Source organism: Vollenhovia emeryi, unplaced genomic scaffold, assembly GCF_000949405.1.
Source record: "Vollenhovia emeryi isolate VEMERY1.0 unplaced genomic scaffold, V.emery_V1.0 DF939131.1, whole genome shotgun sequence".
NCBI classification, from domain to species: Eukaryota; Metazoa; Arthropoda; class Insecta; order Hymenoptera; family Formicidae; genus Vollenhovia; species Vollenhovia emeryi.
Genome location: NW_011967235.1, coordinates 2,331,269 through 2,358,115, shown reverse-complemented (window position 1 = coordinate 2,358,115; position 26,847 = coordinate 2,331,269). Strand labels below are relative to the sequence as shown.

General features: G+C 43.9%; 1 protein-coding gene across 1 annotated transcript in view; it reads left to right on the top strand.

Annotated features, from left to right (window-relative positions):
• LOC105568226 (mucin-12) overlaps positions 1–26,770 on the top strand; it is a 31,906-nt gene extending 5,136 nt beyond the window's left edge. The window contains exons 2-3 of the mRNA XM_012023697.1: positions 18,095–18,148; positions 19,506–26,770. Of these exons, the coding sequence (XP_011879087.1) occupies positions 18,095–18,148; positions 19,506–26,770 (7,319 nt within the window). The remainder of the gene's footprint in view (positions 1–18,094; positions 18,149–19,505) is intronic.
• The last annotated feature ends 77 nt before the right edge of the window (positions 26,771–26,847 follow it).

Sequence of the window (26,847 nt, the reverse complement as noted above, 5' to 3'; positions counted from 1 at the left end):
GGAAATTATAATCGCTATTGGGCAGCTTGTGTTTCGTACAAAGTAAAAGTTTCTACTTTTCTGAATTAGTCTAATTAATAGTAGCCGAATATACTTTCTTTTCTCCATAATTTCCTGCGATACTTGCGTTCCCCGGAAGGATATTCTATCACGTTATTCGACAATCGCAAGCCTGATTGGAATCGACTAAATAGTCGTTCGAATAATTCACGATTTGCAAAATGAATAAATTAGATTCTAATTAGAGCTCTCTCACTCCTTCAAAGTTTCGTTATGTGCGATATTGTAATTCGACGGTATTAAAACAATTTTTGCTCGTCACGGAGAAGGTTCGCGCTTTCGTGCCACGTCGACGGAGACACTACCTCTCATCGATAATTATTATGTTTCTGGGTGCCTCGATATTCCAGCGAATCAGTGAAACAGCCACCGCTTACACAACCGAGATGAGTGGTACCAGCTGTATCCTTTTCTGTCGTATCAACGAGAATCTCATACTTGGATGTACATACGCAAATATGCGCACGTCGTGTGCCATCGACGCCGCATCGAGATAAAGTTCATCCAGCGAGAAAGTTCCGGGATACGAGCGTGAAAGCAAGCGAGTCGAAACTTTTGCTGACGAATAATGGACGCGACATCTTCACGATTGAGATTTCTCGATATTAAGAATTACGTTTGTCTCGGAAATCGGCTCGAAGATCAGATCGTTGCCGGTGGAAGTTTTTTGTAGAAGGACACGAACGTCGCTCGGCAAAGACTTCGAGGCCCTCCGAGGTCTTCGTACCGACGTTCGTCATAAATCAGTTTCAATGAATATAAATAATTCCGCTAATATTGAGTCGTAATGCGTGATCTGTAAAACGAACGGTATTCAGAAGTGGCCGCGAGATAAAACCGTCTTGATCGTTCACGTCTGACATTTTATTCCGTTAATGATTGCGGTTTGTATCTTAGCACGTGCATTGGCACGAGGATCGATCTCCCCAGCCGTGAGAAATGACGACCTTTGGCAGTGTGTACAAGAGAGAAAACGCGGGGTATGAATACATCCCGTACTACTTTGCAGCCTCCCACACAAAAATTCATAAAGCTGGAATGCTGTGCAAATTAGACCCGTGATAATGCATTTCTGTGAAACTGCACGAAAGTATGACGTCTCTTTTTAAAACAATTCATGAAAATCCGATATATTGGTCGCATTGAAGTAAGCGGTGGACGTTACTTTTACCGAAACAGTATTATTTATAATAAACGATTGCAGTATATAGCGTATAATATAAATATTGAGATAAAAATTACATCAAGTTTACGAGTGATACACGACCCATCGGCTCGTTTGCGACTAACGATACGCAAGTTCGCGAAAAATACGCACTTGACAACAAGCAATGTGGATATGTGTGCCATGAATTTCTTTTATAACCAAGAACAGCTACGAAGGCGACGCGGTTGTTTGTAAAAAACTTCACAGCCGAGACCGCGGCTCCATCGAGAGGAGGATGGACATGATCGAGGCATCCCGGGTCGTGGAATTTAAATGATTCCCGATAGAAAGCGTTTTCACTTCGGTACTCGGTTCACGGTACTCGGTTAATATGCGCAACCGCGGCATGTTATAATAATGAAATGGAGCACGCCGAGCCCGGCCACCAGCATCGATTTCTAATTAAAGAATGGACAGTCTCGTATCTGCGAAATGCTTAAAAATTGTAGGAAAACTATTTTTCTTAAACGAAATAGAAGGGATGTTTACGTGCTTTCTACTAAAGCGAATCTCCATTTCAATGGAATTCACGCTTCTTAAAGACATTACGCACCGCTCCTACTGTGTTGATAAAATTTGCAGCAATGATAGAATATACCATCTAATCAATGCACGTGAAATCGTTTCTCTAAATGGGCCTTCGGAGCTGAGCTCCAGGCAGTTTAAAGGTGATCCCCTTGTTGGATCCAAATGTCAAAATGCCAGTTGAACTTCCTACTTGCGCTCGTGCGGGCATGCCGCGCTACACGTGAAAGTGGCAATTTACTCGGACAAGAGCAACGATGGTAACGGAAAATCATCGTCGGCGAACATCTATTTCCGGGATCCGGAATTATGGACTCACTTCGCTTTTCCGCCTTGCATTGAAATCGCCCTCGAATTGTACACACTAGCTCGCAAACGCGGCGGGCGGAAGTCTCGATGAATTTACGTTCCTGCAACATCATTCCTCATCGATACCGTCCCGCCGGAGCAAAAGCACTTTGCTCGTCATTGCGTGAAATATCCCGTAAACATTGCTCTCTGAATTTCCGTTTGGCGAAATGCCAAACGGCGTTTAAATGTGTATTATTACCGAACCGCAGCTATCACCGTACCTCGCGATTAGAGGCGAGAGACGCCGAAGAATAATTCCGCTCCCTACATTCCGCGCGTTCGCCTCTGCCTCTAATCTCCGCTCCGGAAAAGTAAAACATCTCCGGTTGAGATTACGACCGCGGGGCCAAGACCGGCGAGAGATTTCCAGCGGCGCGACGGAAATCTCGAGATGCCGATCGGCCAGCGTCTCTCGAGATCCTGCTATTAGAAGCCGGGGGAACTTCTATGGGCTTGGTCCATGGACGACCCACTGACACAGATACCGCGCCTTTCTACGTTCTGACCGATCGCCGCATTACACCGATGTATTACTCGCGCGAGTAACGAACGTACGAACTTGCCTGTCGGGCCCGTTTCAATGGCACAGGTTTCAGCGAGTCTCGAGAAAAGTATACACCCTATCACCTGTCTCTTGTACGACGCGCCGCACGTGGAGGCGCGAGGGGGAACCAGGGGACAGAGGAAGGCACAGCGCCTTGGTTTTCATCGGCGCTGGATCAGGCTCGAGAAAATACATCTTGATTACGTTGCCATCGCCTGCGCCCGCGCGAGAAGGCAAGAGTTTCTTCTTGGGAACGTACGAATGAAAGTCACACACCGGCTTGTCCGTTCCTTTCCCATAGACATAGCGCGGGGATCGTGGAAAAGTCTTCGATAGATACATCTTGGCCGTGCCCCTCTTTCTTTCTGAAAAGGGCGTATCAACGCGAACGTAGCGAAATTATATACGCAACGCCGTTTTTCCGCGGGGTTTTAACAAGCGCGAGTGGGAATGCGTTCAACGAAAAAATATAATAATAAATCTCACGTGCAGAGTTTATCCGATGAACTTCGCTTATAAATTCTCCGTGCAATTATTAAAGTTAATCTCTTCTTTGTAAATGATGAAACGTGATCAGTTTTTTAATTGCGAGAGATTGAACATGAATTGTTGCAAATTAAACTTCTATAGGACTAACAGTTAATGCTATTATATTATGCGGCTCGGTTCACTCGGAAACTATTTGCGAAAATTACAGGCCAAGTTAAATTATTCTTCTAACGGCGCTCAACAGCACAAGCGCGAACGCTTAGGTGCGCAATTTATATTATAATAAAAGCAAAGTCGATCAAAGAAAATCGCGTATTGATAATTGTAAAACTTTCTAAAAAATGATCCAATAATCACACCGCGAGGTACAGGAATGTAGAGATTCCCTCTTATATTTTCCACGGTGGGTGAATGAATAATATCTTCCAATTTTTTCTCGACCATCTTTGCGGTATTTAATTAGAATGTTAACGAGCTATCGTCGCGCGAATTTTTCGAACGAAATTGGATGTGAAACTCGAGAGGCCCGGCGAACTTGATTATTGTTCTTTTACGAGTCTAACCCGCTCGATTCGCTGACCCAATTCGCAGGCCCATCGGTCATTCCTCTGTGCCGGCAATTCACCTGTACCAGGATCGGATCCTGGAATAAGAGAGAAAGAGGGGAGAGAGAGAGAGAGAGAGGGAGGGAGGGGAGACGCGCTACGTATATGCAAACGGTCTCTTCCTCTCCCATCGGCGAAAGGTACGATTCACCTGGCCTTGGCTGTGTCGGAAACGGCATCTAGCGTCTCGAGATATCCCCTTCGCGTATCCGCCGAATTGATCGAATACAGCGTGTGGTTCGGCCCTGCATAAGACCCACGCGCGCTCATGCAGCGCATCCAACGACTGGGGCCCGGATGTGGGCCGAATGTTCCACCAAATTCCCAATAGCCTCGGGCCCATAACGGATCGGCATACTAACTCCCTCCTCGGCCACGCTTCCTTCTCGCGCGGTAATTGCTTTATGCAAATATTTACACCTTGCCCACTCATATCGCAGCTCGCATGCTAATCGGCTCCTCATGTTCTTTTTCGCCTTTCCGCCGCGCGAAATTCAGCATTTGTCATTCGCACGGCGCTCGGCACGGCACACTCTCTCCCTAGACTCTATCGTAATATTTTAGCAAAAATGTTAGATCGCGGTTAGAGATCAATTCAGTCGCGGCAAGATCCGCGTCCGGCATGGTAATCCGTGGCACGTGGACGGCACCCCGCTTTCTGCGGCAGCTTTCTCCGCGTCCAGGCGTGATACGATGCGGAATCGAAAGCAAAATCGTTCGATTGAGATGGAGACGATTTCTCGAGCGGTGGGACGATAGATAATTAGCACCTGTACCGTTTTGCGCGAGACTAATTCCGTGACGGTATAGAAACTCGATGTAAGTTGACGCGAGAATTGTGCTGTATTGTATATTGAACAATTTAATTAAAATTCAACTATGTGGTTTTCACTCGAGAAGTGAAATGAAAAACGATCTTCTATTATTTACTCGCTTTCTGACGCGTGTAATAGGAAGTAGTATCGAGTTCAAAAACACAAAAAATTCAGACATTATCTGCCTGTTGCAACGATGTTCTACTTCATTGTACGCGTGTTTCCGTTGATTAAATGCCACATCTGACATCTCGTGATTGTGTGTAAGCAAAAGTATTGCGAATGTCAATTTTTTTACGATCAGTATCACGCGTACTCGACACTTATGCACACGAGGCGCGACCAATAAGCCGCTTCGCGCTCCCCGTTTCCGTTTTGCGTTCCAATTCTACTCTCGCAACTCCGCTAGTCTCGATAGATCGTTTGCCAGTTTCCGTCCATTCGCTCCTACAATCGTCTTAACGGACGCGCTATCTTCTTTCAAATTTCCGCTGAAAAACGGGGCGCGCGGAAAATTTGAAGATTTCGGAAAATGATAACAGTCAAAAAGACGAAATCATCGAACAAAACGAGGGTCGCCGTAGACCAACCGCGGGGTGATCTCAATACGCGAAACTTTCCAGATAAACTGGTTCCCCCGCATGCATATCAGAATTTGTCCTCGATACATCTCATTAGCTATACACATCCTACTCGAGATACGGCGATATCCTCCTTTATTACACGCGAAACGGAATTTTCTTACACTGACACTCGGTCATTTCATCTGCGTTATTAATCCACAGCTTTCGCGTTGAAAATCACGGATGTAATTGCTCCAATTACGGCTCCACTGACTAGGAATAGATCGAAGCTTTTCCACAAAGTACTAAATAGCTGATAATAAAGAAACTCTATGATTTTATCGTCGTCCGTGACTCTTGCCATTTCGGAGGAGACGCGCATATGTATATGTTTAATATTCCGCATTCTTTCACGTTTCGTCGCATATGCCTACCGGCCTCAAGTCCCAACGTGCGAAATTAGCGAGAGTAGGCTAGTAGGCGGAAGAAATTGCCGAGTTAAGTAAACGTTCCATTAAACATTGTGTTTACATGCTCGTTGACACTCGACACGCTACTGATTGTTCTAAGCGAGGAAAGTCGCCTCGGCGCGAATATATTTGTATATTCGCTGTCTGATTATCTACTCGCGGAATTATCCACTTGATGTCTCAATGAAAGAAAAACGCGCCGGACGAGCTTTCGCGACGTCAATCGTTCGGTTTATGCCATTATTTTATTTAAAAAATCTAAAATTAACTGTAAATACTATTCGCAAAAGAGAGCCAGACTTTTTATATATATACACCGCGTGAGAATCAGACCGTGCAACTTGTGAGAATATGTCGAATAAGACGGTGCACATAAAATTCGCTTTTGCATGTCATTAGTAGAAGAAGAAGAACCTTTATGTGCGTAATATGTAGTTGCGATGCACAGATTCTACTTCTTTCAAGAACGATAGACTTGTGCTTAATAAAGGGAAATTTAAGATACTGTCATAATAATCATGATCGTTACAAGACAGAGCTTGGTATCTTGACTTTTTCATCACATATAAAAGATAAATTTTCAATGAAGAGACACAAATACAAGTTACATTTCTTGAATTCCTTCGATTTATTATAAATACAAGACGCACTGAATTATTTTCCTGGAGAAAGATACAGATACAGGCAATAGCTGTATCTGTACCTGTAACTAAATCTATATTGGTATTTTTTAAAAAGATACCAAGCTCTGATTGTCTCTTGCTAGTACTGGCAGCCAGAACTTGATATGTTAACTTTCTTTCATCATGGATATAGATACAAGATAAATTTTCCGTGAAGAGATACAGGTACAAGTTACATTTCTTGTAGTCCTTTTATTCCCATATAACACAAAAACTTGCAACAACACTGCTGCAACATTGCAACATTGAATATTGCAGTGTAATGTTACATAGATATTGCAGATTATTTTACAATATTACTTCAGTAATGTAGCAATATTATTTTAAAATATTGATACAATTATGTTTGTAATATGTATATTGTTTCCTCATCTCACTTTTATATTTTACTAGAAATGACAAAACGCACGCTTCGCGCGCGTAGTTTGTAGTTGAGCATTGTATATTTTTAAGAATTTGTATACATGCAAAAAAGTAATTGTATGCGCAACGTCAATTTAAAATAAAAAGTAATTTATCACTCACTGATAGGATTCGCAACAGCAGAGTTGTACATCGTTAACTTATATGTTGTACTGTAAAAATACAAATATGTATATGATTATTATAGAGTAATTATGTAAAATCGAAATTATTGTATTAAATATACTTTATATTTTATATTTTTTAAAATAGACATTTATTAAAATAATTATATAGAATACTGAAAAAGTCTTTCTTTTAAATATAAACTCACAAAATTGTATGCGTATGGTTTTGCCTCTAACACTTATTCGAATCCCCGTTCGAATCGTTTGAATAAATCAAATAAAAACACAACAGGTGCTTTATTTCGCACAAGTAACAGATAACATATTTAAAAATGTAAGACACTTACCTCACGCTTTCTCCGCCGTTGCCCGATGCCTCCCTGGACCTCCTCCTCCTCTCAGATTTCCTTGTTGGCACTCACACAACACTCACTCATCGATCGCGAAAATCATCGATCGCGCGAAATTTCGGACACTCCCGTACGCGACGTGAAATACCGCGCAACGCACCACATATTACTAACAAATATCGCCTGACTTTCTATCACACAAATTACTCAAACTAACAACTTGCATTTTTGATTCGGAAGAAATCACTTTTGAATTGCCGATGTAAAAAGCAACGCGAGCATCGGAAGCATAATCTGCGGTAAAGAAGTAGTTATTAGTCCGCAACGAAACGATATTTTACAATCTTTGTCATTCAATCTAATCCTCGAAATAAATTATGTGAGCGAAATTTCCAGCGATAAGTAGTTGTTAATTGCAACAGTTAATCCAGATAATTTTCGATTAAATTTACATAATGTAACGACGTGCGATAAGCGACTTTCTTTACTTCCTGCCCGTTCAAGATGTGAAGAACGACAGAGCGAATTACAGCGCGAACGTCGAAGTCGTACAAATTTCTCTCTTTTCCCGCAAATGGAACTGATTACACGAAATCGATAGATAATTAAAAGCGCGGTGCGTAAACGAGATGTAGCCGCGACGAAGAACCACGGTCTACATTTATCTTTCAGATGAGTTAGTCTCGTGAAATATCTATGTATACGGAAAGTATAGAAACGTTACTTGTTACTAATAAAGGTGCGCAAATCAATAGCGTTTTATCTCTGCATTCGTCGCGATCGAGACTTGGAGACCGATAACGCAAAAGTAATACAACGCACGGAGCGACTCTCGCCACTGCTTGCCGGCTCGACGTTCGGCGAGCGAGTGATAACGCGCGGCGACCTTCGGTACACGATGTCACGCAAAAACATTGTACGTCACCGGGCCGAGAGAAAAACAACTACGAACGTCGAGAATTCGTTCTTTTTTTGTCCCGTGACTGTTACTACGTTTTGTGTATCATTCTGCGGACTTATTGGTATTGATTTTAACGACTAACTCTGTTCAACCGAGAAAATGTTTCGAAATAAAAATCGTTGTTACTTAAATTCTAATTACTAAGATTAGAGATTTTACCTCAATGAAAAATGACATCGCTGATCTTTTTTCAGCTAGCTGGATTCGTAATATCAACGGTGCATTCGAATTTTTGTGTATCCCCGATCACGATATTTCGTTAGTACACAATAAATTATTAACGAATCACTTAACGGCGAATTATTTTCAAGTTGGCCGGCGCGGCGGTGCGATAGAGCGTGAATATCGCCCGAGAGTATCTCGCTCGCGTGCACATTTCTTTAACTCCTCTTTCGTTTTCCGCTGTATCTTTGTCTGGCCCCCCTCGCCGTATCCTTCTTTCATCGTTCGTCGCCACGTGAAAAATTAGTTCACGGTACGTTACATATCCAGCGCACGAACAAGTGCCGAAGCAACGACGGAAGCGGGATTCCGTCTATGTGTATCCACTTGGAATAGGAACCTCCGTGCGAGGAACAACAATGAAACAATGAGACAATTACGCATTTTGAAGAAAGAGGAATAGGTGCAATTATTTTACAACCTGTATTGCTCCGAATATTGCCATTGTTTACGATTGAAAAATTGACATAAAAATAACGAGGGTATTAATTAGCTTCATTAGAGTTTATAAAAAAAACATAACTTTATTCATTTACAACGTCAGTGTTTCCTTGACCATACCTAGCATTTTCTGTATTATTAAAAATGCCTGGTATAGTCAAGAAAACACTGACGTTGTTAATTATCGCTGGCGACATTGAAGAATTCTTATTAGTTGTTAATTTATTTAATTTGAGTTTCTTACGTTTGTCGATTTAGAGTTACGAATTTTATTTGCGGCAACATCGGTGTCGACACTTTAACGCGCGAAATATAATAGCCGACGTAACGTTAGAAGATTATTGTAAGCCGGTTACGAGCGCGCTGTAAAGGTTCGGCCTACTTGCATACCTTTTAATTTTACCGTAATGCACGTAATACTGTTTAGAAGCTAAAACACAAGTAGTCGGGGTTGAAAATTATAGCGTGTCCAACTTAGAGCCTGCGGCCTCTTACTCTCCTTCTCCCGGGCTCTTAATTCCCCGTAAAGAATTATGATTAAAGAGAAAATAGCTTGACGTTATCATTATTATCGACCGGACTTGTTATCGATTATTTCTGGATCGTTGGTACCGCGATTATTTTGCTTATGTCATCTAAATTGTGAAACCGTCAAAGTTAAAGCATAAAGTTACGAAATTACGAGGAAGTATTAATAACGTACCACTTACTAACAGTGTTAGCGACTTGCCAATTATCGGGTTTTTAGTTACTTTTATTTAAAAGCGAGAACCCACTTGTTCGTTATATAAATAAGACTAAATATAAAAATAATTTCTCCCGCCCCACGGTTGTATTAGATCCGGCCTTGACCGGGTACTCCGTCGGAGATATTGCACATCAGTGATTTTCACTGCTACAGAAACATCGAGTACGCCTATTGCCTCCGGAAAACAATGGCCGATATCGAGTGCGATCTCCGTGGCGAAGTTCGACCGGTTGCCGGACGAGACGGCTCATTAATAATCCTTCGCCATCCGCGTGCACACGCTTTTTTCCTCTCGCGGCGACTCGCCAACAGCGATGGATCCTCTTAGGGAATTAGAAAGTGAATTTCCGACATTTGGGTCGCGGAGAGACTCTACCAGCATAATGATTAATTTATAACCGCGATAAGAAGCCTGTGGTGTTAATATCGCCGCGTGAGAGCGGCATAATGTTGCGGTATTAATTATCATTGCGATCAATTATTGTTTAGCGCATATGTAATCGCTTACTCTCGCAGATCACCGTGTTAAGCTAACACAGTATTAATAATAATGGATATTGCGGTAACAAGTTATATATATTTTATCTTATACGTTATCGAATCCGAGTGCTAACAATAAGTAGATAAAGACATTTAACATTTGTACGCAATGCAATTAAATACCTTCTAATTGCCTTCAGCATCAAAATTTTTCTTAAAATTTACACTATATCAAGACCTTTCAGATTGTTTGCAACAGGGTTGCGTGAAATATTAAAATCACTTATATAATTATACAGCAATTATATACTCGCGGCTATGTTAGACGAAAGATTAATTAATAGGCAGACAACGAAGTGAAACGTTTCCCCGTTACCTTCACAGGAAGGCGGCGGGGTCGAAACTTCTAGCCATTCTCGCACTTTCACCCTCACTCTCGAACGGACGACACTTTTACTCGAGTGTTAGGGCGAGTTTACGTGATACGTGCTGTATTTGTCGTACGACAGGCTCATGGTAGTCTAATGCTATATCAGTCGAGGCACGATCCTAACCGCGTCAACTCTTTCCGCATAAATTCCATTTTATCACTGCAGGCTGTCTTCAATCGAAAACAAATCTGTTTAGAAGTTAAAAATTGTTCATGGTATGTCACAATATAAAAAATGGTTTAATTTTATAAACATGATTTCTAATCGAAAAATTGCCCTGTGCATTTTTAAATGTAACTGTAATGTTTCATAACGTTTAATAAAGATTAAATTCAAAAAATTCCGACATGAATTTTTGAAACTTATGTCTATAAAATTGTTCAGCAATGAACGTAATTGTGTATAGCAAAACTCTGTAACGCGATATGTAGCCATGTAAGAGCGTTCATTTGATAGAAATTTCTCGGCATGAAAGACGCGATTGCGAAACGCTTTCACATTCGGAAAATAATATCCTGACTGAGCTAGTCATTAAATTAAAGACAAGTGTCATTATTGTGTTGAAGTTATATGTTTTAGAAAAGTCTGAAAAAGTACATTCTTAGACAATCCTTGTAATCAGGTATTATCTAATACTCTAATAACTGCGATAGAAAAATTGTATATTCTGTGGCAAATTAACAATGGAGTAATGAATAGCGTTTTCTTCAAGTGTAGTCGCCATGAAAGGAATCTAATAGACTAATAAGAGTATGTTTTAAAATAACAAAATTGATTGCGTTAAGCCCACGCTTTAAGACTGTCGGAAAGGCACGTTTTTGCGATTCATCGAATTTCGGCGCGCTGTATAGAATTACAGTTATTTTCTGATGCTCTTATGAATATACAGTTATGATGATTCATAAGTCTCTCTTAAGTGCAGTTTCACCTTTTAAACGCAGAGAGATGTATACGGCGAAACGGAGAAATTATTAAAATAATAATCGCTCGTTATTACAAAGCAAATAAGATACGTGACTCCTTCAGTTTTCCCGTGTTTACTCCCATTGGACGGCTCTTTAGAAATTTGCGCGGATTGGTTTTCTCAACGAAGTTTAGATGGAGGTTTCAAACGCGCGGTGTCCGTTTTCCTACTTCATTGCCGATATTTCGCACGCAGTGTGTGACGCAAAGCATCAAGCAGTATGTACAATGATGTAAAAGGTGGTCCTTGTAACAGCAAGAACCGTATATCCGTTTGTCCCGACCATTCTCTCGGCCGTCGGACACGCTGTCGGTCACGTGCGTCCGACCGCCAACTCACGTGGCAGCAGGCGTGCGTTAGAAGATAGCCCGTGTACATGATATCTCACAACCATGCCGCGCAATATTTTAACAGCGATATTCTAGCGATTTTCTAATAAGTAATGATATACGATGCGCAAGAAAATCGCGAGTTTTTAAATCTGATAATATCGTCGTTCCTCACGTTTGTTTTTGAAAGTCTTTAATCGGAAAGTTTTCCAGCACATGCTTACTAGCACATGAATTAGCACATGACTGACATGGATAATACATAATGGACACACATATCTCATGCACATGATTAGATGTTTCGCGCCAATTCGCGGTAGCTCATGCAAGGCAATGAATCGATGAAAGAGATGTTACATTTACATTATGCGCAGATCCAGTGTCTCGGATTAAAATAAATGATAATTCAATACTCACTGACATGACACGCAGCAGCGGAGTTGCAACACTACACTGATCTGTAAAATACAAACAACATCTCAATTAATAACGGCGTCCAAAAGAAATAAATAATAAATAAATAACACTTCAAAATATAATTATATTGAATTTTTCCGTCTTTCCCGTAAACGCTTCATAAAATTATTATACGTATATTTAGTCAAACATCTTTTTCTTAGGTACAAACTTTTATGAAATTCAACAAGTGGTCTGTTTCTTTTATTTTGTATAAATAATTATATAAAACATAAAGATAACGGGGCATTCAAATCAGAATAGACTAATTTAGCAAGTAATAAATAATATGTAACCACAATTTGTTCGTTCTACGATTGCTCCGTCGTTACCCCATGCCTCACAGGTTTTTCTCTCCTTTCGGGTTCCTTCGTTACACTTACATAACACTTATTCGCGAAAACAGTTAATTAAGTTCGCACGTTAGTCACGTTAGGTTCGCGGAATCCAGAATACGGTGATTGCACGGCACTCCCGACGTTAATCGCATGCAACGCGCTTTACCGTATTGCGACGGAAGGAAGAGTACGAATGCGGAAAGAGTAGGATCGCAGGAAACAACGATTCACTCGACGTCTCACAGTTAAGCGCAACGTTAACTCGAGGAATTCTTATAGATCACTAATTTTCCAAATTAATGCAAGTATTGAGACACAAAGGTAGTTACACAATTGTGACTTAATAATTCTTTTTAAATATAATAATTAATTAATCGATTCTCAAAATTTTATTAAAAAATTTGTTATTAATAATTTATTTGCAAATATCAATTACATCGGATTGTGATACACATTTATACTCGGGGTAATTAAAAAATAATATTACCTGAGTTCTCTATGAAAATTAATTACAAATAAATGTTTAATTCAAGTGTTGTAAATTACGTGACAGATGAAAAATAGTAGTTCGAAGTAGTCTATCACATGCAACTGATGAAACATCGTTATTTTATCTCTTAAGGTTGAAACGTGTTTAGCAGGTCTTTTCCAGGGCCATTCTCTCGTGTAAGCATATGTGCAATATCGATTGATCGTTACAGAATTCTGTCCTAGTATTACAATCAGAATTAACAACCATGTATTTTCTACGGCGTTATGGCATAACTGTCACTGAACAGACATAAGTGATTGCTTCGTTAAATGAATGCTAAGCGCAGAAATGAAAATAATAGTAGTAAGAATCTAAAGAATCTACATGGTAGGTGATAAATATTGACTCATGCGTCTCTCTTGATATCGATACCCTTACATTACGAACGTGTAGAATTTAAAATAGACGATAGAAATGGAATAGCGAACTAGATGTCGTCGACATTGCATTCTGCGCGTTATCGGGTCGGATCGTTTCAGAGATATCAAATAGAATCTATCGGTTTCGATGAAGATAGGAAATGGGAATAGCAAGCAACACCGTTACCAGTAGTCGTCGCTGAAGCCGTCTTTCGCCTTCGTTTCTATCATCATTTTTGCGATAGCGGGAAGATAGCTCAATATCCATATAAATATATATGTTCCTTTTTTCATTGATCAAAGGACGCGATTGCATCAGCAAGTGGAAATTTGGCATTTTCGGACATAGAGACGGGAGAATACAAGAAATAGACATTACCTCTTTCTCTTAGAAAATTAATATACCGAAGAATACTTTAATTTTTCTAAACGCGTTGATAGAATGGCTATTTAATTATTAGTTTTTAACACTTTGAGGCATAGTAGTATAAAAAAATCGCCCACTTTTTCAGTGCTCGAATGCGTATAGGGGACATTATTCATACCACCTTTAGACTTGTTGCGTAATTTTGTGTTTCAAATAATTAAAATATAAAACTATTTTGTTACATTTTTTTACGTAACATTTCTGTGCAACAAAGCATTTGTTTGTTGTAAACTCCTGTGCCTCCAAAGAGTTAAATAATTATCAAGAACAAAAAGACACTTATATATTTTTTTAAGCGAACAAGCCGTATCCTTTTTCTATCGGATTATAAAACAAAGTAGTTTCGCTAAATAAAATAAATAATCGATCCGTGAGGCACGTAAATAACGCGCAAAGAATGTACTTCTTTTCTCGCCCGTCGGTTTACTTTCTTTTACGCTCGCACGAGCGCGACCCATGTTAGCCATGTCAAGAGACATTTATACGACGTGAAGGAGCAAGAAAGACGTCGGATATTGCGGAAGCAACTTGTCATTTTCCGGTTGGTTGGCTGGACATAGCTACCCGATGGATATTGAACTCACAAATCTCACCATGGACTTGTCGCTTAAACGACAAGTGTACGCGACGTTCCGCATGACAGGGATTGCAACGAATACCGAAACAGCATTTATACTACGCAAATGCTTCCGTAAGTTTTTTCGGAGGGCTTCGACTTCCCGTGGTATTCCGATCGTTCGAGCAAAGGCGTCAGAAGCGTCACGAGTATAAGAAATATCAGCGTTAATTACAGCGGAAACAATTTTAATATGCCTAATATATCGCTTCAAACGTACGTGAGGACGTTTCTTCGGAGGGCTTCGACTTCCCGTGGTATTCCGATCATTCGAGCAAAGGCGTCAGAAGCGTCACGAGTATGAGAAATATTAGCGTTAATTACAGCGGAAACAATTTTAACATGCCTAATATATCGCTTCAAACGTGCACGTGAACCCGTAAAATTAGGCGTTAGTGTGCGGCCAAAGTGATAATTTAAGGAATTCGTATCTGCGCGAGATCGTATCTGCTGGTGCCACCGGTTACCGGTTCCCACGATCGAACGCTTTCTCTCTCGAACCCGTTCCGTGGCGCCTGAAGCGCGAGATTTTATGTTGCCTACGAGATTTAGCGTGGAAGATCGATACGTTCTCAATTAACGCGAAACAATAGCGCGCAGAGTTGTGAGTCGATTGAAACATCTCCTCTGTGAAAATTTCGCGAGATACAAGCTTCGGAGTAACTGGACTTTTAATCGCTCACGCGTTTTCATCAAGAAGGGACTCATCCCTCTGTGAAATTCGAATTCTCGACACTTTTTGCGAATGCAATTAAATAAAGATGAACGAAAGTACCGACGCGAGACGTCGTAGGTATTGCCGGTCGATTGCAAGAACTCATTGAGCAAGCGAAAGTAATCATCATTATTCTTGGTTTACCTCATGTTTCAACGCGCGTCTCGACTCAAAGCAAACACATTCCGGAATGGCCGCATCGACTATTACACGGCCAGTTAACTTGTTGCTCGTAACGTGAGAAATTAATTCATAGCTGCCGCTGCGGCAAAATCAGATTTCGACAAATTACATATGCGATTCGTTTGCTGCCTCATCGTTCTCTCTTTTCGGGAAGGGGCTTGCACCGGAAAACGTAAGGAAGACGTTAATGTGATTCATCGTTGTCTGGCGCACGCATCGCAAAGTTAATTTAAAATTTTTTTTAATGAAAAGAGGAATAGATAATCTAGCTTGGAATCAACTTCTAATCTCAATCACGGTGTCTTCGCTAAATGTTTTGAGACATCCTCATTAATCTTCGTTGTATCTCTTTATCTTACACGTCTTGCGTATCACAGCGCCATTGTTCTAAGTATGGTACGTAATGCATGATGTCGCCCACTATTGAAAGTGAGATTAAAATCGTCTGTCTTGCATTGGTCGACGACTGCGTTACCTTGATATCCGCGTCGCTCTCACAAGACACTTAAAACTTACGACACGTATAGTCAGGGTTAACGTGGACACCCACCGTTGAATGCACAGTCCGCTAAATAGCTTTTCACGGAGCAGCTCTCATTTATTTTGAATAACAAAATTGCTGATTTTACTTTCGCGATCAAATGTAATCCCAGAATTGCCGATTCAAAGGACGCTTGAATTGCGTAAGTAAAAACGCAATTTTTAATCGTAAGGTTCTAACTCCTAGAAAGTAGCAGGATCAAACGTATTTATGGATTTGCAATGGTTTTTTTATCACGGAATGCCGACGACCCTATCCATCATTGTGGAATCTCGTTGGCGCAACACACCAGTCGTTCGTCGCCGTTAAACGCCACCGAGATTGCCCGGGAGCAATCATCGTTCTTACGGCGAGAAAAATCTTTCGGGCATTAGCCGCGGGTCGTACATAGCGCGACATGAATGGACGAATTGTTCTTACGAAACGAGCGTAATCCTCGGAGGATTTCTCCTCGCTCGCGTATCGCGCAAGAAAACGAGCTCAAGGTAGCCGTCGCCTATGCAACCACGATTATGCAGCTGCGTACGTGGAAGTCGATCGTCAGGTGGGCCCCGCGTATCTCCTTACCGACTTACGAACGCGAGTAAAATGCGCCTTCGAATACCAGAAGCTGTAACTTACGAGCGCTATCGTGCGAGCGCGGGAAACTATGCGGGAAAATTATGCGTGAAATCATGCAACTCGAAAGTAGCAGAAATGGTCCGTCGATACGTCACACACTGCCATCCGGAACGTTTTCGCAATTCTTATTCAACGTTCACTCACGATTCCGCTACAACCCTGTTACGTAGCGTAACAGCTTCGTCAAGGAACCTGTGTATATGCACAAACAAATTTATCCTACTTGTTCGAAATCTTATCTCGGACTTAATAATGCATGATGAGTTGATTGGCGGCGGATTGGCGTAATCACGACGCCGCGCCGGTGCATTTCATAACGCGATTCAAGTCGCGTCGAAATAACGTGCGCACGCGGTGCACGATGTCGAACACGAATTCTCTCTCCCACGTACGTCAGCGCGGCCGCGATCGTTACCCGATTGTTGGGTAACGTGACGCGACGACCGGTTTGTCGGGGGCCGCAAAACGGCCCGGTTGGCTGGAGGCCAGACGCCAGGGAAAGAAGGGCGACGCGAAGTCGACCAGCTGACCCAATGGTGTCCGGGGACGAGCACGACCTCGGTACGCCGGTCCCGATTGCCGCGGTACCGAGAAACGCTCGTCGTCGAATAAACCGGATGTCACCTGCCCCGGTCAATTCGCCGCGAGTTCAACGTCACTGGATCATTGGGTGCTGATCGCGGCGTACGGTTCAACATTCCAAAAATGGACACGTTTCCGTGACAAATATTTCCGAACGGTGAAAGAGCGTCCAAGAATGATACACGATATATTGAATTTGTTGTATGCGTTGACTCTTTTCCCTTTACGTGGATCAACCTGCTACAAATCGTGTGTACTGTAATATAGAAGGGTACTCATAGCTACTTATCGACATGCGCAGTGTATACGCAGCCACGTGCACGCGCAAGTGCACAGGCGCTCACGTGCACGCGGGAAAGAAAACGACGTAGAGATATTCTTCGCGAGAAAAGGAGTCGGTCAGATAACTGTACGTCTCGGCCTCTCCGGACGACATCTTCGGTGTCGCCGACGTCTGGAGTCCTCTCTATGCCCATTCCCATACAGACTTTCCTAGACACGAAGACATTCGTCTTCGCTTTTTTTTTCTCCGTGTCTCCCGTTTCTCCTCGTTTTTTTCTGTAGATTACGAGTAAACGCGCAATTAAGTCCTTGAGGACCCCGAAAAAATCTTACAAATACTTGGAAACTTCCATCTCTGTCTCTCTCTCGATTTTAAAATATCAAAACGGAAGTCGCTGTCGCGACATGAAAAAATTTCTGCGAATATGAAAAAAGTCAACGTGATGACATTCCGTATGACGCATAGCAATTATTTCGCGAGGAAATATGACGATGACCAAACGAAGCTCCTACTATCACAACATCCTTCAATAAATTTCCTTTCACCACCCACGCTTCCTCTGTCAAACGCATTGAAGCGACCTTGCGTTTCGCTCACACATGCAAATTAGGCACATTAAATAAATTAGTTAATGACGTGTGCGTTAAAAAATGTCCCCTTTCTTTTCTTACAGATGGAGTTTTATCGAATAATGTTAGAGCTCCCAGGATAGAAAGGGATCTAGAGGGTAAGTCTCTCCGTAAATGTTTATGTTAACGTGGCTAACAAGTGTATGCTAGTCGTGACACATATGCGACACCTGAATCACACCGATACACGTAGATAAGGCTTGCACTCAATATTCACCTTTTCGAATAACATCGACGGTCGTTCGACAAAAATATCTTTTATACTTTCGATTTAACGCTCCTGTGCCATGAAGTTTGAGTGCAAGCCTGTAACATCGAATGGTCTTTCCGCTTTTGTTCTTTGTCTCTGCGTTCTTTAACTTATCTCTTCTCACGATACATCATTTTGCGTATCTCAATTATCCATGTGCGTGTTGACGCGAGGTGCGGCCGTGTAAATAAGTGTCTCAAGCGAGTAATACATTTTCCTGTCGCTGAGTTGACTACAATATGTATTGTATATGTCATCTCGTTTCGGTGGTATCTGGCTTTAAGTTCTGTCGTACGATTGATTGCGAGTTGTCCCTCCCCAAGTCATGAAAATTCTAATAAACGATGGCCAATCTAATAAACGATGCTTTAAAAATAATGAAACAATAAAATAAAAAGAACGCAATTTTATATTTGAATGTATTATTTTAAATATTTTCATTCTCATTTCCATTCTCACTCTTTTATGGCGAATACCGCTCAACGTTCCTGATCTTAGAATTTTCAGGACTCAGGGGTTGTACATAAGCAACTTAACTATCTTAAGCAACTTATTGTTAGCTAAATGTCTTTCTCTCTTTCCCTCGTATGCATGCCAGTTTTTCCTCACTCTCTATTTAAGGAACAGCGTTTTTTCGAGAAGTAGGGTAGCGATGCAAATTAAGCGGGGGAACCGCGGATAATGTTACAACAGGTGTCCTAGACTACGAAAGAAGAAGGCTCGTCTATTAAGATCGTCTGTCTCTTTTTTTCTGTTTCTGTTACTGCTCCCGTCTGCTCCCCGCCTTCAACTCTTCTCAACAACGGATGCCGTCTGCCTCCAACGTCCGTCCGCCACTCCGTCTCTCCGACGACCTACATTACGATAACAAAAATAAAAATAAAAATATTACGACGCGAACCGTCATCGACCGACGTAACAAACGACGCTGACGTATACTCGGTACGACGATTACGACACGGACGGGTCTGTAAACGTGACATGCGATTGAACGAATCGAATTCGTTGCACACATTTGCGCTCGATTCCAACTCAATCATATTTTGATAACTTCGTGTCCCGTTTTGCTGATGCAAATCGCTTCCCCCCCCCCATTTCTTCGTTCGTTCATTCGTTTCCGACGATTCCATTGGCATCGATGCGACGTGTTTCTGTGCCGTTTTAACATTGCTCCTCGTATATTTCTTTCGGATTTGGCAACCCAGGAGTGACCACGGTCCTCTTGGTATCGGCACGTCCCGGAAAGTCCGCACCACCACTTGGAATATTGACAAAAACGGCACGGACATTTGTGCAAGATGGCGCGAGTACCGAATTCGCCACTCAGGTTGTGGGTACGACTCTGGACAACGGTCGTCTCTACGCGAGGATTCTATCTACATCCAGCAGAGTATTCTACGATAAAGAGCCGGCGCCGGATCCGTCGAGTCCCTACGTCGTTTATCCCTCGAGGGCACCGGAAGATGATTGGCGGCTTCGCGTGGCTCTTGATAACGCGCCAATCAGAGCTATCGAAGAGATTGAAGTGCTGAATAGCAACAGTAACGCAGAATCGAGCGAAAATAAAAAGGAGACCGGGACTACCTCGAAATTGGACGATCTGTCCAAAGAAAATGACATATTCAATAAAAGAGAGCTGAGCGCGGACACGCAGAGATTTAAACCGGCGAAGGTTCGACCAGCCGATAATCTGCCCACTTATACCGTCAAACATGAATACGTGTCAAACAACTTTGATTCGCTCGACGATGCGCAGTCAAAGACTTTCAGACCGCGAGTGCCGAAGATCTTTAAGCCGCAGGTGAAAACTCCGCCGCAGAGGAAGGTGGATCTGAAGCCCCTCGCCACGGTGACCTACCATGGCTTCGCGGATTTCACGACCACAGTCGGCGATACCGTCATCATCTTTTCGCCGAGCACGTCGCCGGCGCCCATGGGCCGTCCCGCTACCACGATCAAAGGCGACGCCACGCTTCGTCCGGATGACGGCGTAGCAGTATTAAAGATCCAGCCTACCACCGTAATGGAACACGCGAGAACCGATCGACCCTACGAGGGAGACCGGAAGCACGGCTCAGACGATCAGCTTCTGAGCGCTATTAATCGCGGCAACATTCAGCCAAGCGTTACCGAGGAAATCGATGTCGAGTCGTCCAAGAGATCCACGGAACCATTACTGCTGGTGCCCGATGTCGAAACGGGATCGTTGAAGCCGACGGGTCTTCTGAAAGTCATCGATTCCACTACTTCGTCGGACGGTACTACGACTCATTATAAGAGCCACATTTATGGCACATATATCGGCACAAACTATGCGCAAATCATTCACACATCTTCGAACGTGTACTTCTTCCCGGATGATGCTACTGTAACGTATGGAACTGATGACACTACCGTGGACTACGGTACAACCGAAACGGAATCCGATGATCAGGATACCACCGTCGAAGGATTGCCTTCTACCACGCCGACGACCATCACGACTAGCGAGGAAGAGATGAATGAACTGACTACTCCGTTGAAAGGCACAACGGATAGTGTCTTGACGACACTGAAGGACATTTTAGAAAGCGCGAGGAGAGTATTAGGAACGACCGAATCGGTGCTACCGACTTTAGACGATGAAATTCCTAACGATATCGTGCCAGGAGATCCTCAGGGTCGCAGTATCAAAGGTGACTCTCGAAATAATCTTCAATCTGACGGACATAAGCACGAATCCGGTTCAGACGTGAAAGAGAAAGCGACATTAGCTACTAGATTATTACCATCCACCGTCTACAAGACATTCACGTACTTCACAACTTTCTTCATTCCGGGCGACAGCGATCACACTACGACGTCGATACGTTCTCGGGAGGTAGTCTCTTCCGAGGTAACTTTCTTGACAGAGTTAATCCGACCTACCGCGACCAAAAATTTGATTCGTCCTACTGCTTCTTTGCCAGGCACAAGGCAGAGAACGCCAAGCTTGCCCGATGAAATCGAAGAAGAGCAAACTACTAAACAAGATGAAGAGATAGAGCTCATTTTCAAGACCCTATACACGACGTACACGTATTTAACGACGTTCTTCCAAGAAAATACATCTAGCGTATCTAGTCGGCAGGTTGTTGAGACTAACGTTATCACGCAGACTGTCGGGCCAAATGGTGTTTCTGCCGTTGTCGCCAGTCTCTTCGAGAAAGATGAATCCGTTCTGATATCCCCGACGACGATATCGCAAAATACCTTGCCGTCGGTAATAACAAACGCTCGTACTCCCGAGGATTTCAACAAAGGTACCGAACCGATCTATCGAGTTTCTGATGAAACGACCGAAGGAGGTCTAACTACTTTCCAGCAACAGGATACCACGTTACAAGAGAACGTTCCAACGGAATCTATTACGACTGTTGATGATTTCGAGACATCCGATGGATGGACCACCGATTTAGAACCGAGCCCTACTCCAGCTATGGCGAGCGCAGCTGTAAAGGAACAAGTAAAGACGTATTATACGACGTACACATATTTTACCACTATCTTTGTGGACGACGAGACGGAAATCGAGACGCGAACCGAAGTCTTCACTAACGTCGTCACGGAGACTATTACACCTACCAAGGTTCAATCTGTTCCGCAAGAAACGGCTCGGCCAACGACACCGAGATCTGAATCTGTCAAAAATAAAGCTGCAGCCCCTCCAGAAATTTTAGCTTATTTGGCAGCTCTTCAACGTCAGAAATCACAAGAAGAAGCACTTTCACTAGCGAAAAAAGCCAAGCAAGCTAACACCGAGCGCACTGACGAAACTACTGAAATTACGACAGAGGTGCCTACCACTTTAGAAGATCGATCCACCACTGAACGCTTATTCCGCAACTTCCAAGTAGGCGCGCAAGTAACGCCCAATCCTCCGACAGACGTGGAAGTTCTGGGCTCCATGATCACGGACGTCGTGTCCTCTTCCAGCTCTGGTGGTGGCACTGTTTTAGATGTGGACCGGAGAAACATCGTTCCAGAGGACCAAGAATTATCAGAGTCGAACAATCATGAGGTCGAGCCCGCACCGACGTTGCTACTGCAGACCAGTTACACGACCTTCACGTACTTCACGACAATGTATAAGGGCGACCAGACGAATGTCGCCAGTCGTTTGGAAACAGTTACGAATGTCGTCACAGAAACTTTGAGGCCATCCCTCGTAGTGCCGGTTCCAACCAGCACACTGCCAGTAACATATTTCACGACCTTCACGTATTGGACGACGTTCTACAAGGGTGGTGATACTATAACCACTAGTCGCGAGGAAACCATCAGCAACGTTGTCACACCGGGTGTCTCACCTACACCTACGGTGGAGCTCGGTGTGATAATGACTTACACGCCAACTGTGAATCCGCCATCGGAGGAGAAAGCAGCCAACGAAGAGGAGTCCAAGATCACGGCGGACAACGAAGTGACACCTTTCGGCAACGCTGGAAAATCCATCGCCGAGGATACGAACGGACAATCGCCGATTACAACCAAACCTGATCAGAACATCGTGAACGCTTCGTCAATTTCGCCCGAACCCACGACCTTCTACACCACATTCACTTACTTCACTACATCCTATATCGGAAATGAGACAATCTTGAATAGCAGATTGGAGACTGTAACGAGCGTATCGATACCAGACATTGCGACACAACAGGCGACTGGTCGCGCGATCGGTGGACCTGTGTATCCGCCGATTCAGACAATAAATACCGACGAGAAAACCGTGACACTTAAGGCGACCGAAACTCTGAAAACGGGCTTGATTTCGACGATACGTTCAAGTGATATACACGACGATACCACGACTCACTACACGACAGATGTATACGGTACTTACATAGATGGATATTATGCACGAGTGGTAAAGAGCTCGACGAGGATAGAAACACCGCCATTACCTTCTTCGTCGATAGCCACGCCGGTTCTCCCTACGGGAGTTCTATCTTTGAATAAAGGAAGCGTGATAGATGCTGATGAAGTCACCACCGTTTACTTTACGACTAAGCAAATCGGCACGCTTTTCAAGGGTACTTACGCTAAAGTGATCGAAAGTACATCAAGCACCAAGATAGACGAGGAAAGAAAAGCGAGCATTCCGCCGACTCAAGGTCACCGAACAGGCTTAGTACGCTTGATTCAAGGCCAGATGGAGAATAACAGTACTACCACATTTTATCAATCAAAAGTAATTGGCACGAGCATCGAAGGAAGATATGCTCAGATTATCGAAAGTACTTCCAGCTTCTTTGTGCCGACTTCCACGGCAAACATCTCGCCGACTTCCACTCTGCCTCCGAGTCAATCGACGGGTATCCCGGGAATATTGCCTTCTCCCGCCGTTATCCAATCTTCTTTATCTGAAGACCACACGGCAGATTCTGCCGATCAAGACGAGGATTCCGGTCAGAATGAGGAAGATGACGAGGAGGGCGAGGAAGGCGATGACGGACAAAGTTCGAAGAAGAAATCACGGTTGACGTTCTCGACGAGAAAGAGAACTTTCACGCCCGTGATAAGACCGTTCGCCTCCAGGAATAGGCCGACCTTCAATCCGAAACGCAAAGGCGCGCAAGCCGCGACGACTATTACCAGAACGGACATAACTCCGACGATAACTGCCACTTTGGCTGGTAAGGGTAACAGGTTCGCATCGTCGCGAGGTCGCGTTACATCACCAATCGGGCCGTATTCCTCGACGTTATCTCCATCAAGCTCAAGAAGATTTTCAGGCAGACGCGGAACCGCCACTACTTCAAGCACGGCATTCCCAGCGGGTAGTACCCGAGGTAGAGTGCAACCCAGAATAACTCCGTCGTCCGCGTTTCAAGGCAACAGACGTGGCCCCACGTCGGTGAGAGGATCCTCCGCCAGGGTTGCAACTCGCGCTTCGAGTTCCGCGTTTCCTGGTGCCACATCGAAATACCGCGCAGGAATCCGACCATCGTCGACGTTATTGAGAGGGCAACCTACCGCCAAACAAGACGATCAAGAGAACGACGCCAATGAGTTCACCACGACTACGCTCGTAACGGATGAAACGCCGTTTACAGAGTACTTCGACGGTGAAACCGTTACCACTCCTCTGCAAACTACGACAGAATCATCCAGAAGATCTACGAATCCGCTCCTCAGATTCCGCAGACCTATTAATTTAAACAGTAACGGCAGGTCGGCAACTACTTCAAGACCACCGACGACTACAACGCCAAGACGATCGGGAAATTTAAACAGACCAAGCGCGCCAACGGTTCCTAGAGTAACCAATGGACGAACAAATTCTAGAGCCACTCCTCCGGTATCTACGAGAACACGACCGAGCAATACAGGTTTGTTCCCACCACGTGGACTGCTCGGTAGAAAGCAAGAAGTAACTACTGAAGAGCCAATCAAATCAAATGAGGGACAAAATGAGGGCAACGAAGGTTTCGAAGACGAACCCGTTGAAGAAATATCGGATAATGATTATGAAGGATCGGAACATGAAGACAGAAGATCAAACGGAAATGTGAATCGTCGCTCTGGGAAAGCTGTTGGACCTGTCGTACAAATTAGACCTTTCGGAGCCAGAACAAGAAGAATTCGTCGTCAAGCTAGCCAGTTGAGGGCATACAGCAGCCGTTTCCGTAGACCCGCTCAGTCGTCTTCTGCAAAAGCGGAAGATAGATCTGATTCGTTGGACGCCGTAGAGAATAAGGAAGACATTGTAAAAATAGCGAAACCTCCAGCTCGTTATAATAATCGCGCGCGAAGTTTAACGTCTTCACCATCGCAGAAAACGTCGAACAGTCCCGATCAAACAGCGGAAACGTCGGAGCTATCGAATCAGCAAAGTAAGCCCAGAACCAGACCGAAGCAACCTAGTGGAAATAGAAATGGATCTGTCAGAATAAAACCATCACCGACCTCAAGTAATGGAAGACAGTTTACATTGAGAGAAAAGGACTCATCTTCGAACAGATCAGGTTACAAGAGGCCAACTTCCAGTCCCAGACCAAGCAGTAGATCTACCAGTAAATCTGACAACGGAAGGGTTAGGCCACCGAGATTACGAAATGGATCTTCCAAATCGGACTTAACGAATTCCCGAAGAGTACCATCATCTCGCTCGAGATCAACAAACGGTAGAAGCGGGAACAACAGGAGGGTTTCTTCAAGAGGTAGAGGAACTTACGAGGACATTCGGGAAGCGCCTACTGTATATCCAAACTTCGACGGGACCATAACCGTAACACATTATGTACCGACGGAAGTAACAATTCCTGTGGTGAACAACGGTGTCACGGAACATCGAAATATTATAACGGCACAACCAAGCACCGAAGTCCTCGGGCCCTCTCAGTATAGCACAGTAACTGCTGGAGACGGAAAGCCACTCGTAGTGATCGTTACTGAAGTGACGGGTACCAATGTTCAAGGCCAGGCCGAAGTCACGCGATTCTTGCTGCACCAGACACCCACCACACGTATCTCGCACACCCTCACGAGCCTCGGTGGCCGTCGCGTCTCTCAATCGGTTATTATACCCACGACGGTGTACTCCGTGGAGAACATAGTTTCTACGGTTCAGCCTTCCTTGCCCGGCAACGCTCCCCTCGCCAATATTCTTCTTTCGCAATTACTTCTGGGTCAATTAGGTCAGCCGAATCCTCTGTTACAACCCCAAGCTACGCCCACCACGCAATATAACACACGCACCACTTCCTACGTCACTACAATAACGAAACATCAGAGCACTATTATTCCTCTCACCTTTCGCGGGAAGGAGATTTTGACGACTCTGGTCGACTCCTCGACCAACGTCGTTACAGCGACGGAATTCATAACGGACACCGTTGTGGTGACCCCAACGGTCGCGATACCGGCGGCCAACATAAATTCCCTCTTGTTATTGCTGCAACAACCACAGACGCAACCGCAGAACCCCAATCCGTTGCTGGATCCTCTGTTCGCGGCTGCTCCATTCACGCAGAGTAACACCTTACCAGGAGAAGTCGAGAGAAGACATCAGCCAGCCGATTCCGATTATAGACACGACAGCGACGAGTATTTCGAAGACGATGTGGAAGAATATCAGAAGCCGTCCAGATCACGCGGACGCGGTAAATCGAACGACAAGAAAAAGGAGTCCAAAGCCTCCGCAGCTACGAAAGCTGAATCTAGCGTGGTGACGCTCTACGTTTCCGGCCGCAGACCCGGAGAATTCAGCACTGTTCTGAGTACTGTAAAAATCAACGATTCCGCCACCGCATCCAGAAGACGAAGAGACGCTTCGGAAGGAGCCGTCGAAGTCCGGCCTTCCGTACCGCCGTCGTTGCACGCTGGACCAGTAGCCGTTGCCATTCTGGCGGGAAGCGAAGATCCTATCGGCGCACACGCACCAACACAAAGTCTCGAGAGCGTAGTGGGTGACGTCGGACGGCACATTTCCACGTCCATCTATACCTAATCTTATTCCCTCTCTCTGTTATACAAAAATCCATCCCCGCTCCTCACCCTCTTCTCTCTCTTTCGTCCTTATATTAT